At 40.3% G+C, this 17,195-nt stretch overlaps 1 protein-coding gene and 1 long non-coding RNA gene across 4 annotated transcripts; one reads left to right on the forward strand and one right to left on the reverse strand.

The window, feature by feature from the left end:
• The first annotated feature begins 11 nt into the window (after positions 1 to 11).
• LOC122014556 lies at positions 12 to 10,963 on the forward strand. Of its 3 annotated transcripts, XR_006120706.1 has the most exons (6): positions 12 to 263; positions 363 to 491; positions 1,752 to 1,850; positions 6,233 to 6,428; positions 9,480 to 9,614; positions 9,732 to 10,329. It is a non-coding gene; the product is annotated as an uncharacterized LOC122014556 (long non-coding RNA). The 3 variants fall into 3 exon arrangements; XR_006120707.1 differs by lacking the exons at positions 363 to 491; positions 9,732 to 10,329 and adding an exon at positions 10,893 to 10,963; XR_006120705.1 differs by lacking the exon at positions 363 to 491.
• On the reverse strand, positions 10,366 to 14,194 carry LOC122014555 (respiratory burst oxidase homolog protein B-like). The gene is made up of 8 exons (XM_042570809.1): positions 13,425 to 14,194; positions 13,299 to 13,347; positions 13,102 to 13,215; positions 12,210 to 13,031; positions 11,809 to 12,123; positions 11,646 to 11,728; positions 11,001 to 11,557; positions 10,366 to 10,818 (listed from the first exon to the last, which is right to left on the reverse strand). Exons 1-8 carry the CDS (start codon positions 14,120 to 14,122, stop codon positions 10,709 to 10,711), a joined length of 2,748 nt encoding a protein of 915 aa, XP_042426743.1. The 5' UTR covers positions 14,123 to 14,194; the 3' UTR covers positions 10,366 to 10,708.
• Positions 14,195 to 17,195: the final 3,001 nt, after the last annotated feature.

A 17,195-nucleotide genomic window follows, 5' to 3' on the forward strand; every position in this document is an offset into this window, starting at 1 on the left:
AGTGAGAGGAAGACCTCGCGTGCTCAAGTCTCCGCCATTCGCCTCTTCAAAATCCCGTTCGATTCCAGTCTCTTCGTGCGAAATCCTCGCCTCCGATCCGCAGAGAGAGCGGCATTTTCTGCGTCCTCTTCATCTTGCGGTCGTCTCCGATCGAGATGTTGTTGTCGGAGAACGGCGCAGGGAAGCTTGTGGTAAGGTTGGAGCGGGAATCCGCCATTCCGCTGCTCAAGCCTAAGCTCATCATGAAGCTCCCGGTCTCATAGGTATGTGATCCGCTGCACTTTTTGATAGAGTTTTCGCGTGTTTCGTCTCTTGCGTTTGATATGCTCGTCTTCTTCTTCCCCTTTGCTTGTGGCTTGAAGGTTTGGTTTCTGCGATTTGGCTGTGTTTCCGAGAAAGCTTCCTTGTTTCTCCTCGCTATTCACTAGTTTAAATGGAAAACAGAAACCTGGATTTTATGGATGCGAATTGGGGAAGATTCTTCATCAAAGGTTTTATTCATCAGTTTTAGAAGGACATGTTCAATTTTTTTCTCATCCTTACCTTGAGGTTGGCAAAGTTGAAATCAGGGATAACAATTCTATGTCACTTAGACCAGTTTGAAACCTGTTTGCTCTAGCCTAAAATAAATACAAATCGCGCTAAAAACTGGCGAATGAGGATTATTTTTCTTCGAGTATTCTACTTCTGGATTGGATTTATCTCCATCATTTTGGTAATCAGATTGCCTAATGTACCTATCTCAGTCAATTTTAATTGTATAGTATCCAGAAAATACCATTGAAAGATATAATTTATCATGGAACAGTGAAAGAGTTCTCAGATATGATTGTTACTATGCTAAAAAATGTCAAGCTAAAGAAATCATATAACATATGAAGTTAGGCTAGTAGTTGGATATATGAAACATCTATGTTGCGCAAAGAAGGGGATAACACCTCTCAACCTCTAAAGCGGAAGAAGAGGAAGAGATCACGCGGAGTAATAAGACAAAGATGCACAAAAGGAGAGCAAACACGAGGAAGGAGAAGAAAAAGAGAAAGAAGAAGAGTTACCGTGGTTAGGCAGCGTGCCTACTCCACAAAACGACCGAAACTTTTTTAGAATTCTCTCTACACAAGAGAATCACATTACATGATTCTTGTGATTGTTGTTGTACAATAGGTTTACAATGATCCTTATAAATAGTGCATGAAACCCAAACCCGACAAAATCGTAATAGATTTTTGTTATGGAAAATCGCAACAGAATTCTGTTATAAAAAACTGTAACCGAATTTTGTTATATAAAATCATAATAAAATTCTGGTATATATAAAATCGTAACAGAATTTTATTACGAAAAATCTTGACAGATTTTTCTTCCATAACATCCCTCACATTAACATTCATTTAAATATGAGTCACCCGTTAACAATCTATGACACAGATCATAATTAATTTTACCTATCCAACTTGATGCATCAAGATTAGAGTGGCATGGCCAAAACATGATCCTTAAGTGGCCTATTTAAGTCAAATAAAGTTTATGTTCAGACTTTCGTGATTAATAGCTATGTATCAATTCACATAATGAAACAAAAGTTTTTCTAAATGTAGATTTGTATGTTTAAACGATAGAGTGTTGGATTGAATGCATCTCATTTCTTAACTTCATCAATCATAATGTTCTTTGTTGATGTCAGAATCTGCGCTAACAAGTGTCTTGGCTTTTGTTCTTTTACCAATATTACTACTTTATGTATGTTTCAGACACCGGAACTTTTGCCTTTATTCAAGTTCAGAGCATTCAACTGACCAACCTGATTTTGTCAAGCTTTGCAAGAGAGTTGAATACACTATTGGCGCATGGTATCTTCTGCAATTTGAAGATTTGATGACTTTCTCATGATCTTGCAATATTTATGAAAGACTTTGTGACCAATGACTTGTTGATGTGTGCATTTCATGCCTGATTTTTAGTATTATTTTGCATACATTTTGTTTCATCTCATGACCATATCCTGCATACTTGCATCTTCTTCTTTTTATTGTTTTTATTCTTTTTGTTCGGAGATCTGCTTTTTGTGTTTTTTAACTAACAAGACGTGAAATTGGAGCTAAATCAAAGTCTCAAAGCCTTGGAATGTGAATTCAAAGCAAGGAACATGCTCTAGCGGTGTCCCATGGCACGGGTGTGTTCCTCCAGTTGAAGTAAACGAAGAACGGAGCAAAAACGAGGACTACAACACCTTACACGGGCTAGCCGTTCCCCAGGCACAACTGTTCCCCATACTGCCACAACAAAGAGATGGCTAGAGCCTAACACACCTAGGTCGTGCCCCAAGGCACGATTGTGTTATTCTTCATAGTGCCGAACATGGTCTAGCCGTGCTCGTTGGCACGCCGTGTCCAACCCTCGACAACAGCCACATGGAGCGACACGACCCGCCCTTGCCTCCCAGCACGATCGTGGCACGATGACGATGCCTCGATATTTTTTGCATCTACCTCCATTTTAGTCGGTTCCAAGGGCTATAAAAAGGCCTAGGAGGCTCTTGTTTAAAGGAGGGAGATTTCCGCATGACAAGGAATCCTAGGAGAGCAGTTCTAAGGAGCCGTCGAAGTTTCCGTCCACCCTAGAGCTTGCAAGACACTGTCAACATCACGACTAAGCTTCCTCTTCTCCTGTCTCTTTGATTCGTTGTAGAATGTCTTCTTCTTTATCTTTCGATTGTAACTTCATCTCCATGGAGTAATACTCTAGATTCTAGGATGAGAGAGTAGCCTGATGTAGGGAACTAGGGCGCTAAACACGCGAAAGTGCAGCGGAAAACATCTAGTTCCTCTCCAGAAGATCCATGCGAAAGGAAACCATATACTAAGTTTCTATATGAAGTAGGGAGTAATATCTTTGGTGCGTGCACACGATCTCTCGACAACTAGGATCTCAGCACGATCACGCGTCCGTTCCTCTGACGGTATCCACACAAACAAGCCTTCGTTTGTTTCACAAGCTCACAAAGTGGAGAAGGCAACCACCTAAGGTTGTGCTAGCAACCAAGATAGGAGGTTTCGGCCAAGAGAAGGAAGAAGGTGGAAGAAGAAGACTAAAAGTTTTTCATCTAATGAAAATTTTATCCATAAATCATATTTATATCCATCTCATGAATACCAAAGGATTTTATCCTTTGGTCTTCCAATCCAATGGTTCAAAATTGACCATTCATCTTCCTAGTTGAATTCAAGTTCACCCAATGAGTCAACTCATTGAACCATCACCAGTCTAACTCATTGAACCATATCAATCTAAATTAGCTCCATGAACATCAATCCAAATTGGCTCCATGAATCTAATTCGAATTAGACTTAATCCAATAATTAGATCCAATTGAGTCTAACTCAATCAGTCTAATTCAGATTAGATTTAATCCAATGATCCATCATATGAACTTATCTCCATGAACTCATCTCTAAATCAACTTGTTCTTTGTGTGTAACCCAATAGGTTCTCGTAATGTTGGCAATATATCCAAATTAACATTTAGATACATAAGCAATGAGTAGCATCTAGTAAGGCATCATCGCTACCCAAGTGACGAGAATGTCGAGATCTAACTTAACCTTTCCGTGGCTATTATCTTATTTGACTTAGTCCTTCTATTTTTGATATCTAGATTGATCAATGAGGCATAGACCGTGTCATCCTCTTATCAATCTTTGTGTTTCTTGATCTCTAAGTAGACACACTAAAACAAATAAGCTCAATATCACATATTGACTCATTTGAGCATGGTCATGCATTCTTATGTCCTACTAATCAAGGGGCCCACGGATATCGCTTCCGTCATATGGAAGGGATAGATCCCATCTACATCACTCACATCCCTCCGCATAACTCATTGCATACCCAATGATCGATTTTATAATTCACCCTGTTACAGGTGACGTTTACCGATACCAAAGTATACAACGTCTTATGTAGGGAACCGTAGTGACTTCAGGTCTAAGGACTATTCATGCCAATAGTCACATGAGAATGTTTATGACACTCATATAACGATTCATGAAACATTCTCATGGCGAGTCATTCAGTATATATTCTCTAATATATACCTATGTGTCAATCTGATATCTCATATCCATGACTTGTGAGACTAAGTCATCCGTTGACATACATGCTAGTTTCAACGCATTAATATTGTCCTTGTATATTAATGCTTGACTAGGAATGTCTAAGAGTAGTGTTCTATGTATATCTATAATATTTCACTATCAATTCAACCAATTATATGTTGTAGATTAGAACATCCTACTCTAAGATATTATTATACTTATTCATTTGGCACTGAATTGAAGTAAATATAATAACCAACTTTGCCTTTATTAATAATGAAATATGATACAAAAGGAGCTCTTTACAATCATCTCATAATTGGTACTAGGGCTAATACTAACACCCGATCTATTGTTGACATTCGTTTTATATATTTATTTATCTTTTTTTAACGCATGATATGTTTATCTATGATCTGGCTTTATTGCGCATACATGATTATGACACTAACCGCGTGCATCTTCATATCTCATGGGACACGGGGAAGGACCGAAAGGTGAATCCAAATCTCCAACCCATAAAGACCAAGGTGTGGGGTTGTTCACGAAAGTAGTCCAAAACCTCATGAGGGCACCAAGGACTATCATAGAGCCTAATGGCTTTATCCCGATTTAGCATCACAAAGTAAGGGATAGCACCTAGAGAACCATGTGGCCACGTGACAGGTGCCTCCATGAGAAAGCGGTCATTTTAATAAAGTTACCCTAAAAGTAGGCGTCGTGTTTGGGCAGACACACCTAGGGCTATAAATAAACCAAATGTTCGTGAATAAGCTCGGTGTTCGTCTTGATAAAAGTTTATTTATGTTGGTTCAATACACACAAAATCAATTAATTAAACAAGTTTGAGCAACTCGTTAAACTAAACAAGCAAGCTTGAACACATATGTGCTCAACTCGTTAATGTTCATCAACAACGTTTGTGAATAATGTTCGTGAACCATGTTCATTATTAAAACTCTTATCAGCATGCCAAATAAACAAAATAAAACTTTAAAATAAACAAACAAGTTTAAATTATCAAGCTCAATAACCAATCAAACAAGTAAAAGTTTTAAACAATCAAACAAGTTTGAATTGAGGGCTCAATAACATCTAAACGAACTAAAATCAAGTCAAGCTTGAATTAAGAGCTCGATAACATCTAAATGAACAAGCTCAACTCAAGTTTGAACCAAGCTCAAACTCATAAAAAATAAACCAAGCCAAGATTGAACAATCATTTCAAAAGCTTGGATCATTTTAGGCACGGCTTGACTTGGCTCGGTTACCTTATCAAACTTAAACACTCCAAAGCTTGGCTCAGCTTGGCTTGTTTACACCCCTAGGCACATTGATATAATTTCAAAAGTCTATACCGGTTACCTCAGGATAGACCACTTGCATGCGCATAAACATTGAAGCAGAAAAGTGAATAGTATTTAGGATTTCAACAATTATCGTGGTGAAACCAAAATCTTAAAATTGTTTCCCCAAATTCGGATTTCTCCAATGCCTTCTCGTGTTTTCTCAATTCGTTTTCTTTCTTTCTTGACTCTTGCGATTTGTGATTGTCTAGATAACTTGATTCGCGATTTCGACCAGTAGTCGGTTTTACATACATGTGGGATCGATTTTTTTATTACTTGACAACAACTGTGCACATGCGGTTTTCGCCCATTACTTGTTAAAAGCTCTTCCTAATCATATTCATATGCATTGAAGTCAAGTGTCTCTATATACTGATATAATAACTTTCATGGATCAATTTCATTTATTTTTTCTGTGTATGCAAATGAAAATTTCCAGATACTTATTGATCTATTGTGTCTGCAGCGACTATATTTGTTGTTTGATGGTGCAAATGATAGCTAGAGAGTGAAACTGTAGAACTTTCCTGCGCAAAAGATAGATGATCTGGAACTAAAATTCCACATATTTTTCCAAGTTTGCTAATTTCTGATTAACTATATTGTGTGATGTAGTTGTTCCTAATAATAAAAGGAAAACCAAACATCTTGGTTGAGAAAAAGTATGACAATTTAAACTATTGCATGAAGAATAGGATTCAAAATTGTTGACTCCCAAACTCTCTCTCGTTTGTTTTCCAGTTGAAGCAGACTAACACCTCATATTTTCCTCTTCTCTGACTGATGCAGCTAATGGAAAAGAACAATTTCCAACTAGTTACTGATGAGGAGATTGTGGTTGCACAATCTGGGCAGTATCCCTTAAACCTTCCTGTCAAAGTGGATGAATCAAAGGTTCAAAAGATGATCCATCAGCATATACTTGTTTTTCATATTACCTTGATAAATTTCCTGGGTTGCAACTAGACAACAAGCGTTTACCAAGGTATTTTAAAGATCATCCTCGTGAAAATCTCCCTGTTCTCTCTGATAAGGTGTATATGTTGCATGTTTCTATGCACTATGTTTCACTTATCTTTTGGAAATTAAACAAAAAAGAGTTATCTCAAATTTTGATGTCATCGTCAAAATTTTGATTATACATCTTGTTTAGCTGCCCGAAAGTGGGAAGGTGGAAAGCTAGGGATGTGGCGACTTCACTGACCGGCTATAGACTTCGTTCCGCTTTGTATAACAAGTAACGTTAGTACCGAGCCAGAAAAGGGGTCCTCGGCGTTGGCCCTTTGACGCTCAAGTCAGTCACCGGAATAGTGGAAGTAAGCGGAGCAACAGTAACTCTAGTGCAAATAGTGAATAACGCGTACCTTCACCGGTGATGGACCCCCTTTTATATAGAGCTCTGGTGGGTGACGTGCACGCTCCTTGAGGTATGGGCACGTTCTCCAATATATCCTATGAAGCGACCTATCAGGAAAGTACCTCTGACACCATACCTTAACAGGGCATGCATATCCCTGATAGGACAGTAGAAGCTTCCGTCGTATGATCCGCCTGTCGACCATGCCTCCTGTCAACGGCACTATCTCCTAGAAGGATATCAAGTGATACGACCACAGTCCTGCTGCTTGGCCGAGCGGGGTAACTACTCGGCCAGGACTCCGCTCCGTTGATGGCCAGGTCTCGTTGCTTGGCCAAGCGGGGTAGCCGTTCGACCGGGACCCCTTCGCTCTGTCTAAGTTGCTCTTCCCTGCGGTGACTGTATAGTAGCATGACCTTCACGTTCGGACAAACTCTCCGATCTCCTTGGCATCTTGTTGCTCCATATTGAATGCCTGATTATTTTGTCATATTATCCCGAGCTGGACAGGTGGTCCGCTTGGACACGTCTCGTGCCGATCGGATATTGACTGTCTCGATCGGTTGTTGCAATCGTCCTCCGTTCGGCTCTTTGACGCCCTGGCGTTGACTACCTTGACTTTGACCTCCACTTTGGAAGTTGACCCTGTGTCAGGTGGACCTCCCTATATCGCCACACCATTTAATATCATATATTTATTATGAAATAGGTTCTTACATTTTCGTTAATTCGTACAAGACATTAAACTGACAATTCCTTTTTTGTATAGGCATATATTCTTAGTTTAAGGTTATCTTATGATGATAAAATCAATTTCCGTTACCTTGATTATAACTATTTTACTTTGGCTTTAAATTTCCAATTTTGTATTTTGGCCTAATGTTTGTTATTCCTTATTCTTCGGACAACTCTTGTTATATTTTCCATAAAGCTTGGAGAGGCACCAAAATAAAACATTATACAATACCCAAGGGTAGAAGAGACTAAAACAAAATATTAGCCAATAGCTGTAAGGGGTAAAAGGAAGCTTAGTTGATCATTTCTTTTACTAAGTTCATTGCTTAAATATTGTCTTCTTCATTCATTTTTAAGCACTAGCTGAACTTCAGCTAGTTGCAATTAGTGTGGGTGTCTTACAAAAAAAAATCTTCCAATTATCGACATTGCAGCATGGATTACTTATCCACAAATATAGATCATTACAAATAATAGTATTCTCATGTGACTGAGCGAAGTCTTGAACCAATTTCTTTCTTATGAAATAGAGGGCTGTTATTCTTCCTTTACCTTCAATGTTTTTCTTAACTTGGTCCTTTCTGTCCTGGAAGTACATTATTTTTCATCGAGGAATAGGAATCGACCAAACAACAAATTACTTTAGTATGGAGAACTTGTAGAATCTTATAGCTCACGTTTGGACAGGTTTTCTGAGATTTGCAGAGTAAAAAATTATAAAAGATGTCTCTTTATTCTAAATAAAGAAACGCTCTCATGCATAATGATGTGTTAAATGGCTTCAGGCTTCAACGGTTATTCTAAAAACAAACAAGATTGGTGACTAGGAAAGAAACCAAGAAATTTGATACAACTACTGCTGATTCAAATATGAAAGGTATTTTTGTTGAATATGTTCAAATTGAGAACATGAAACTCAGTACAAACTATCAATCCACCTTCTCTTTTCCAGAATGCTGATTCAAACATAACTTGCTTGAAACTATTCAAGAATATGCTAGACCTTACTATTAACTTGAACTTAATAACTTGGTTCATATGTTGGGTTAGATCTTCCCAACGAATCTATTTTTGCAATGTTAAATCATGCCATTTCCTCCCAATGAGTATCCATCTCTAAATTCATCTGCATAAGATCATGTTTAGTTTCTAATCTCCTATAAGAATTCACTGCATCGGTGTTCACAACTGAGCAGGATACTAAATCAAAACGTGCTAAAAACAGTTGTATTATTCTTTACGAATCTGTGTTTTATAGAATAAAATTATGTATCTTGTAATATAAATATTTTCTAGCTGTAATTTATTAAACAAATCAGGTTGAAGAGGAACTTGACAACTTACTACTACCTAATCACTAAAGTATGCTTGAAGGTTGTCTTTAACAATATTATTTTTTCCTGAAATAACGCAGGTTTCAGCAGAACTTGACACCTTACCAGAACTTGTTCAACGAATTAGTGTATGATAAACAACTTGACAGTGAAAAACTTTGGCTTTTTCCTCATGAGAAAACTCTCTTTTCTCAAATAGCACTCTAGTTGGGAAAAACAAGGCTTTTTCTTCATGAGAAAACTCTGTTTTCTGTGCCAAGAGCTGGATTTGATTTTGCTTTTTTCTGCCGTTGCAATGAGAAATATATATTTCAGTTTCAGGACTTTTACAGTACATCAATGGTCATGTTTACCTAATGCTTATGCTTTAAAAAAGATATCGTATCAAATTAATTGGGCACATATACAAATAGGGACCAATTACCACAAATTATTTGCTTATGTGCGAATGAAAATTCTGTATGAACTAAGTTGATGTCACCATTTGGTCGATTCTCGAACTGATCTGTATATGTGATTTTCTTCTTTCCAAAGTTTTCAGGTTATTCTTTTTCTTCTAAATTTATTTCTGCTGTGTATGCTGTACTAAATCTGTATTTCATTTTTGCAGTTTGGTATAGGCACGCAGCTTGTCATCTAGACGTGATGATTAAATTGGAGAGCTGAGGCGATGCTGATCTCAAGAGGGCATCATCCTGAACCAACTGGAAAGTCTGAAATCAGTGCTTCTTTCTTCACTAATGAGGTAATCGTTTATCTTATTTTCAACCTTGTTAGGCGAATTGTATCCTACCCTGCTATTGTTTGTTCCAAGTAAATATATATTTAGTAGAAATGATAGCATATCTAAGAAATATAACAGGACACGAGGACAAAAGCACTGATTGCCTATGACAATAATGTTGACCAATGGATGGCGGGGGCGCTATGCCACTTATTAGTGGATTATGCCAAATTGCATTAATGTCCATGTTCAACCTTATTCAGACACTACAATGCATTAGCATTTGTATGGTCATCCTCAAACTGCAGATTCCTTTCTTTTTGACTAATTCTTTCCGCGTTCTACTAGAACACGGTTCTTGAATTTGATTTTGATCGAATCACGTCTCAATATTGATCTTTTATCAGATTATTTTTCTTGTATAAAATATTTTTGTATTATCTTTGATTTTCAAGTTCTCTAAAAAAAACTTCCAAATGCAAGTTATGGCATGATTTTAAAACAACAATAGAATGACCAATAAATTTGTATAGTGAAACACATTCTACGAAGTTATTCTTCTGCAATGGCTTTCACGATGACTTGGCATTATCGCATACCTTTTAGTTCTCACGGTCAATAACAGTGTTGAATATTTCATTGATTTTTTTTTTCTGTTTTAGAAAAAGAAGATGCTCCAATATCCATTTAAATTCACAACAATTTGCAAAGCTTTTGCCACCACTCCTTTGTTGTATAATTGATCACACAACCAATCTTCTCAGTTTTGTCATGTCTTTTATGCTCGTCCCAATTTTTTCTCCGTTAATGTCAGCATCAATATATGCCGATTAGGTTACACCCCAATAGTGTCCTACAATTGAGAGGCAGCAATCACTGACCTCATCCTTTAATCATTTAACTAATTTCTGAATTGATGGCTGGTTCAGCTTCTACCACCATTGCCTTGTGACTCCTTTTCTTCTTATCTCTTACTAAACACTGAACAAAACTTCCCATAGCAATAAAGCAACTAAAAAACACATCTTGCTGTACATTCTGTATTGCTCATGTGAACTATAAACCATAAGAATCTAATCAGCTAGCAACTCCACTGCTCTGACAAAAATGATGCATCAAAAGTTTTCTTTGTGGAACTCGAACTTTGTGGTGGTTTTGTGTGAGAAATCCTGCGCTAGGTGCTGTAGTTCCTTGGTCAGCGTCGGAGCTCCGCAGTAGAACACACCTGCAACATCAAAGCCCTTCGAGTTATATTGGAATTCTAATATATGTATTTATATTTTTTTTAATGTAATCCAGGTGTTTCGATTTTGCCCGATGGACTGCTGTTTCGCTTGGCACAGGTAATGCACGTATTTAGAATTTTATAATATTTTAATCTTGTGAAAGTCTGTGTGACTGGCTTACCGATGCGTTTGTCGCGGTGGTTGAGCGCGATGCGCTTGTAGACGCTGCGCCAGTTGGGGCGGGCGAAGTGGGACTTGACGCGGGTGCCGGAGACGACGTCGACGCCGCTCTTGGCGTGGTGCAGCGACTGCAGCATGGTGATGAGGGCGGAGCGGGCGTCGCCCTCCTCGTACACGCTGGTGCAGTAGTTGTGCAGCTCGATCACGCCCTTCTTGTCCGTCTCCGCCACGTCGTTCATCACCCCTCGGAACCACTCGAACGACCCCTGCTCCCGCGTCACCCAGTAGAAGTACGCGCGCCGCGTCTTGAACGACGACGACGAGGTGGACATCGACGTCGATGCCCGACTGATGTCTCTCTCGGCGTCCCCGCCGCTGCCGCCGCCTTCTTGGCCGAGCATGAGCGAGTCCAGCTCCTTCATGTTGTTGACGATGTCCTTGACGATGCTGATGAAGGGGGTGGCGCCGATGCCCAGCCCCACCAGCAGCACCACCTCGTACTTCTTGTAGTCCTGCGCCGGCGCGCCGTACGGCCCGTCGATCAGCACTCTCGGGAAGCTGCGCGAATGCACACACCACAAAAACATCAATTTTTGTCCCCCCTCCCTTTTTTCTTCTTTCCAGATCTCTAACTCACTCGACTCACCTCGGAGCGAGTCCATTGCTGCTGTTGTCATCGAAGTCTGCTCTCAGTAGCCCACTCTTCCCTCCCATCGGCGGCTGACAGACCTAGATCGCAAAACGGAGCTCAAACAAAGCTACTAATTTATGGTCCTGGAAATCTAAATCATTGATTACAGTGCACAGACCTGCGAGAAGACAGCTTTGAGTTGCCGAGTCCAGTCGCCGAGTGTTCGAATGTGCACGCTGATATAGTCGTCCTGTGGAGCGGAAGTGATGGAGAATGGATGCCACTGGAAAGGGGAGACGGCGGCGCAGTTGACGAAGATGTACTGTCCGCTTCTATACTTGAAGCCCTGCGGCTTGGAAACCTGGAGGGTCAGCACATTGCCGGGGTACACCGCCACCTTCAGTATCTTCACCGCCCTGATGCTCGATCTGAACGCCCTGATCAAGCGTTCGCTCGCGTAGAGGATCAACGGAACCGCCAGGTACATCCATGTCTGCAGAGCACGGTGTTCGGAATGGAGTCAGTAGATGCGAGAACAGGGGAAAGAAGAGATTGCTCGCTTTGTTTCAGGGTGCGCACCGTTCGCTTGTACCATTTCTTGGTGAGGTAGAGGAAGTAGCCGTGGACGATGAGGAGCACGTAGACGACGACGAAGAGGTGGTGCGAGTACCAGAAGGCGTTGTAGCCGGTGAGGCGGTGGAAGGGCTTGGGCAACCGGACGCGGCCTCGCCGGAAGTAGGGCGTGGCCAGGGTGAAGGCCACGGCCATGAGCACCACCATGACGATGCCCGTCCACCCCTCCGTCCCCTTCACGAACCACCAGTAATTGTCCGGCCGCTGGTCGCCGAAGAAGTCCGTCATCGAGCTGTAATACTGTTCGTCGCTTGCGTGGAGCAGCCTCGGGAAGTCGCACGTCAGGTGAGAAATGACGTGCAGCCCGACGCCGACGGTGATGCCGACGGCGATCACCTTGTGGAAGTTGAGGTTGTCGTCGAAGGGGAGGACGCGGCCGAGGCGGGTCCGGGTGCGGAGCCAGGTGATGGTGTTGCGGCAGACGGGGAGGAGGATGAGCGCCATGTTGAACTTGAGGGTCTCCGCGCCGCCCTTGGCCACGCACACGCAGGCGCCCATGATGTCGTACACCGCCCGCCGCCGGTACTGCACGTACTTCCAGGCGAAGAGGCCGGCGCAGATGCAGAGCCACAGCGCCATCACCCACACCCGCTGCCAGTTATCCTCCATGAAGTACCGGAACCGCTGGTACCACCGCCGAAGCAGGCTCTCCTCCTTCGCCGGTCGAAGCTTCTGGCTCAGTAGCTGGCTCAGGTTCCGGCTGTTCGTCGTCCCGATCTGCATCGACTGGCTCGGCATTTGCAGCAGCAGCATCTCCAGATTGTATATCTGAAATTCCATACTCCATCAGCGAAACCGGTCAGATTAAATTCATCTGGTCTGCGATGGAATCGCTTACCTCGATGTAGCCGAGGTTGTCGGGGTCCAACTCCTCCATGATCAGGGCGGCGTACTCCGCCGCCTGTTCTTGGATCGTCGACAGCTTGTTGGCCGATGCGCTCAGCGAGATCAGCTGTTGAATTATTCAAATTCGTCGTGAGTTTAGCTGATCTTCAAACAAAAAAAAAAAAAGAGATTAGAAATTGAGTTAATCACCTCCTTGACCTCTTCCTCTGTGATCCTTCCGTCGAGGTCCTTGTCCAACCTGCTCGGCAGATCACGTTGATTAGTCGCAAGATTCGGTTTTTTTGTTTAATTATTAATTACGGTAAGAAATCGTACATGTCGAAGAAGGTTTGGAGCCGAGAATCGAAGCTCTGGTCGGCGATTTGATCCCAGAACTCTCGCAGCTCATCCTTGGTGATCTCATTGCCGGCGATCCTTCGCCTCCTCGCCAGCGCGTCGAACAGTTCCCCGGCGAACTCGTTCGACTCCTTCATGCCGATGCACTGTCCGAACAGGGAGCGGTGGAGTCGCCCGTCGAGGGCGAGCTCCTCGAAGCGCTTCTCGACGGCCGGCCACCCCGCGGCGCCGGTAGCCTTGGTGATGAACTTGAGCCGCTTCAGCGCGTGGGCCGCGGCGGACTTGGACCGGTCGATGGGTGCTGCGGCCGGCCGCTTTGTCAGCGACGCGAGCCGGAGGAGCTTCTGGGACACCTGCCGGAACCTCGACGACGCGGAGAATGAGGCCGACCGCCGCTCCAGCGTCCGCGCCAGCAGCGACATCTCCGAGTCCTCCTCCGCTCCGCCGGCCGGCTTGACACTATGCACCGCCACCGCGTCGTCGCGCACGTCCAGGGTGATCTCCACGTAGTCTCCCTCATCGACGCCGGCGGCGGAAGAAGAGAGGCTGAAGCGGGCGCTCTTGCGGCTGCTGCTGTTGCTGCTGCCGATGCCGCCACGCTTGCCGAGAGGGCCACTGAAGCCGACCCCGTCCGTCTTGCCGGCGTCAGTTTCCCGGTAATCATCGTCGGTTCCCATCACAGCTTCAATCGATACCGAGGAAAGAGAAGAAAAACGAATCCAATCAAAGTAAAGATTGTTCTTTTGCCTATGGAGCCGATTCAATCAACGTGATATATATGCACATGGTGAAGAAAGAGGCCGCGGATGACGTGGGGGAGAGAGAGAGGAGGTAGGTGAGGACAAGGAACAATAAGCGAGGAAGAAGGTTGTGATTTTGGTTTGACCAAGACGAGTAAACGGAAGGAAGGCGAATTTGACGCCATTGACATTTGTGGCTTTACTTTTCTCATTTTTTTTTTTCGGATATTAGAAATTTCAAATACAACGACCATTATGATTTGATCGAGCATGATATATGATCACTTAATTAATGTTTAATACTTTTCATCATACTTTTTCCGTTATTATTATTATCTTACTATTTTATTAAAAAATCTCTCTCCTTTATTAATTAATTTTGATAAAATTTAAAACATTATTTTTTTTTCTATTAACACTAAAAATAATTTCAAGATTTATTATTAATTCCACAAATAAAATAATCAGTGATTTAGAATTCGAGACTCAACTGCGGCGTATTATTATGAATTTTTTTCATCATTAATTTTTTCTAGTTATTTTATATAAAAAAATATAGCTTTTTTTAGTCTCACATCTTAGAATTGACAACACTATGATCAAAAAAGTTTTTATAAATATTTTAAGTCGACCATGTTAAAAAAATATATTTTTTTTAGTTATTTTTACTAAAATAAGTATAATATTAAATTAAATATATTTTTTCATAAGTAAACCCATTGCATTATTGCACTATTGTATGGGTCTGACGAATCTTACCCAAATAATTAATTTTTGATTCTGAACGTAAGGATGACACTCAAAAATCCAAATAATTCGGATTTTCAAAGACCCAAATAAATCAGGTACTTTACCCTAATGACTCTATTAATAACTCTACTTTAGTATTTTAATGTTAAAATATTTTAATTAATATAATTTCATTATAAAGGATAAATGTAATTTCAATATATTATATTACACACACGACTCGTGTGCACGATCACTAGTATTATTATTATTAATAAATGTGTTCAACCGTTTGTAACATTAGTTTTAGGCTCTTGTTAGCAAGAAAGTAAAAATTAAAAATAAACTATTTTATTGACTTCATCTCTTTGTTTTAACTTAATGCATTTTCCTCACTTTTACTTAGGTCGAACTGTAAAGTCTAAAGTTTTGAGATAGTTTGGATCAGTATTTGAAAGATTATAATTTTTAATTCGTTTTGAATCACAGGACCTATGATTTAGGTTTTCCCATATAACTCAATCTTAAACCTAAAAATTATCATTTAAAGTTTTTTCATAGGCTCTAAAAATTTGTAGTCTTTTATTATCTTTTAGAGTTTATAATTAAAATTTTGTTCATCTTTAGAACTACTTAAACCATTTGAAGAGTTAATTTGAGGAGAGTTGATCAATAATCTTTTTTGCCACTTATTTCTTAAAAATGCATGTTTTGGATATCTATTTTTTTTATTATTTTGCTGAATGAATAGATTTTAAAAAAAATTATTTTCGACATTCAAGTTATCTGCTATGTCGCTTGCTCTTGCTTAGAGCATGTCACTTAGAGGAATAAATAAAACGATAAGAATTTGAATCTTACTAGGGATGGATATTCACAAAACATCTTAATTATAAACAAAAATTGATTCTACATGAATCCCTTTATAAATAAAAGTCATATGGAATTGAAGTAAGTATAATTTTATTGGCTTGAAAATTATATTCTTTTTTTAACACCATACGTACACTAACAAAATAAATGGTCGAGATTTGAGTGGAACAACGTAGAAGTTCAACTTTCGGCCAGGAATCTTAAGCAGCAGCAGCAGCAGCAGCAGCATCATCATCATCATCATCATCATCACCTGAAGAGCAATATTCAGTTTATTTCCTTATCAAAAATAGTTGATAATTGACTCATTTTATCCTCTGTATTTTTTTAACTTTTTTTTATTTATGAGCTTTTCAATTATGCGTGTGAAGAGAACCGGGCCAAGGTCCGTACCGTTAGAGTTGTGCCACAATTAACTAATTTGACTTTATGCTAACGCGCCTTCACCAGTCTTGTTTCCCATGGTGGTTTTTCGCTCAGTGGAGGCCTACCAACCTATTTTAGTCTTTCTTCTTTCCTTTTGCTGGTTTCATCAGATCCAATTTGCGTGTTTTGATTGAATTGCATTTTATTTTATTTTTTCAAATTTTATAGACTCAATGATGGTGGTAATAAATTGATTAAGAACACTCGACGTTATTTAAGTCTTGCTAAAGTGCTATGAATTCATTAAAGGACAATTATACTCACACGAGTTCTAAGAATCCATTACCTTCTTAGGGTAATTGGACCGATTCGATCGGTTGATCAAATCGTAAGTCCAAGAGTTAGTTTGATCCGCTCGAATTGGCTTATTTCGAGCAAATTGCAACTCAAACCTAGTTGAACCTAAAAAATCTATGGATTGAGGGCTTAAATCATTGGTCAATGAATTATGTATTTTTCACATGGTCTCTTTATTCTAAAGCATGGAAAAACTAATTTAATTGTCTTTCTTTTTCTAAATTTGCTAGGATTTAGATATATTCCATTTTTAAAAAAGTTGTTGTCGAAATAATTTATTTTAAGTGAATATATATAACAATAACATATAGAGATATTAAAATCAACCGAAGAGAAACAAAGGAAGATTCAAAGATTTGGTGGCTGTGGCAATTGCGAGCCCACGGTTTTGTGTAGGAGGGAACAAAAACAATGTCTTTAGTCTTGCACTTTTATTTTTCTTTGGTCGACGACTTGCGTTTTATACTTGCATAAGGGCAAAAATCAAAGGGCTTCATATTTTAGGGTTTATACTCAACCTCTGCCTAATCTCATGTGATTTGACCCTAATTAGCTTATGTCTGACATAGGGACGGAGTTAGAATATTAGTTTAGCATAGGCAAATTGCGACTACCACCGATGGACACATTGCGGAGGGTGCCTCCCTCAGTCCAAAGCCGTCGGCAGGCCTAGCAGTAGTGTCGT

Source organism: Zingiber officinale, chromosome 8B, assembly GCF_018446385.1.
Source record: "Zingiber officinale cultivar Zhangliang chromosome 8B, Zo_v1.1, whole genome shotgun sequence".
Lineage (NCBI taxonomy): Eukaryota > Viridiplantae > Streptophyta > Magnoliopsida > Zingiberales > Zingiberaceae > Zingiber > Zingiber officinale.

What these genes read in the sequence shown, in the direction of transcription:
- LOC122014555 (XM_042570809.1), bottom strand. Translation starts at nt 14,122, where the DNA reads ATGGGAACCGACGATGATTACCGGGAAACTGACGCCGGCAAGACGGAC. An exon ending in AGAAATGGTACAAGCGAACG is followed by an intron (nt 12,124 to 12,209) that starts GTGCGCACCCTG and finishes CGTGCTCTGCAG; the next exon opens with ACATGGATGTACCTGGCGGT. An exon ending in TCAAAGCTGTCTTCTCGCAG is followed by an intron (nt 11,729 to 11,808) that starts GTCTGTGCACTG and finishes TTTGCGATCTAG; the next exon opens with GTCTGTCAGCCGCCGATGGG.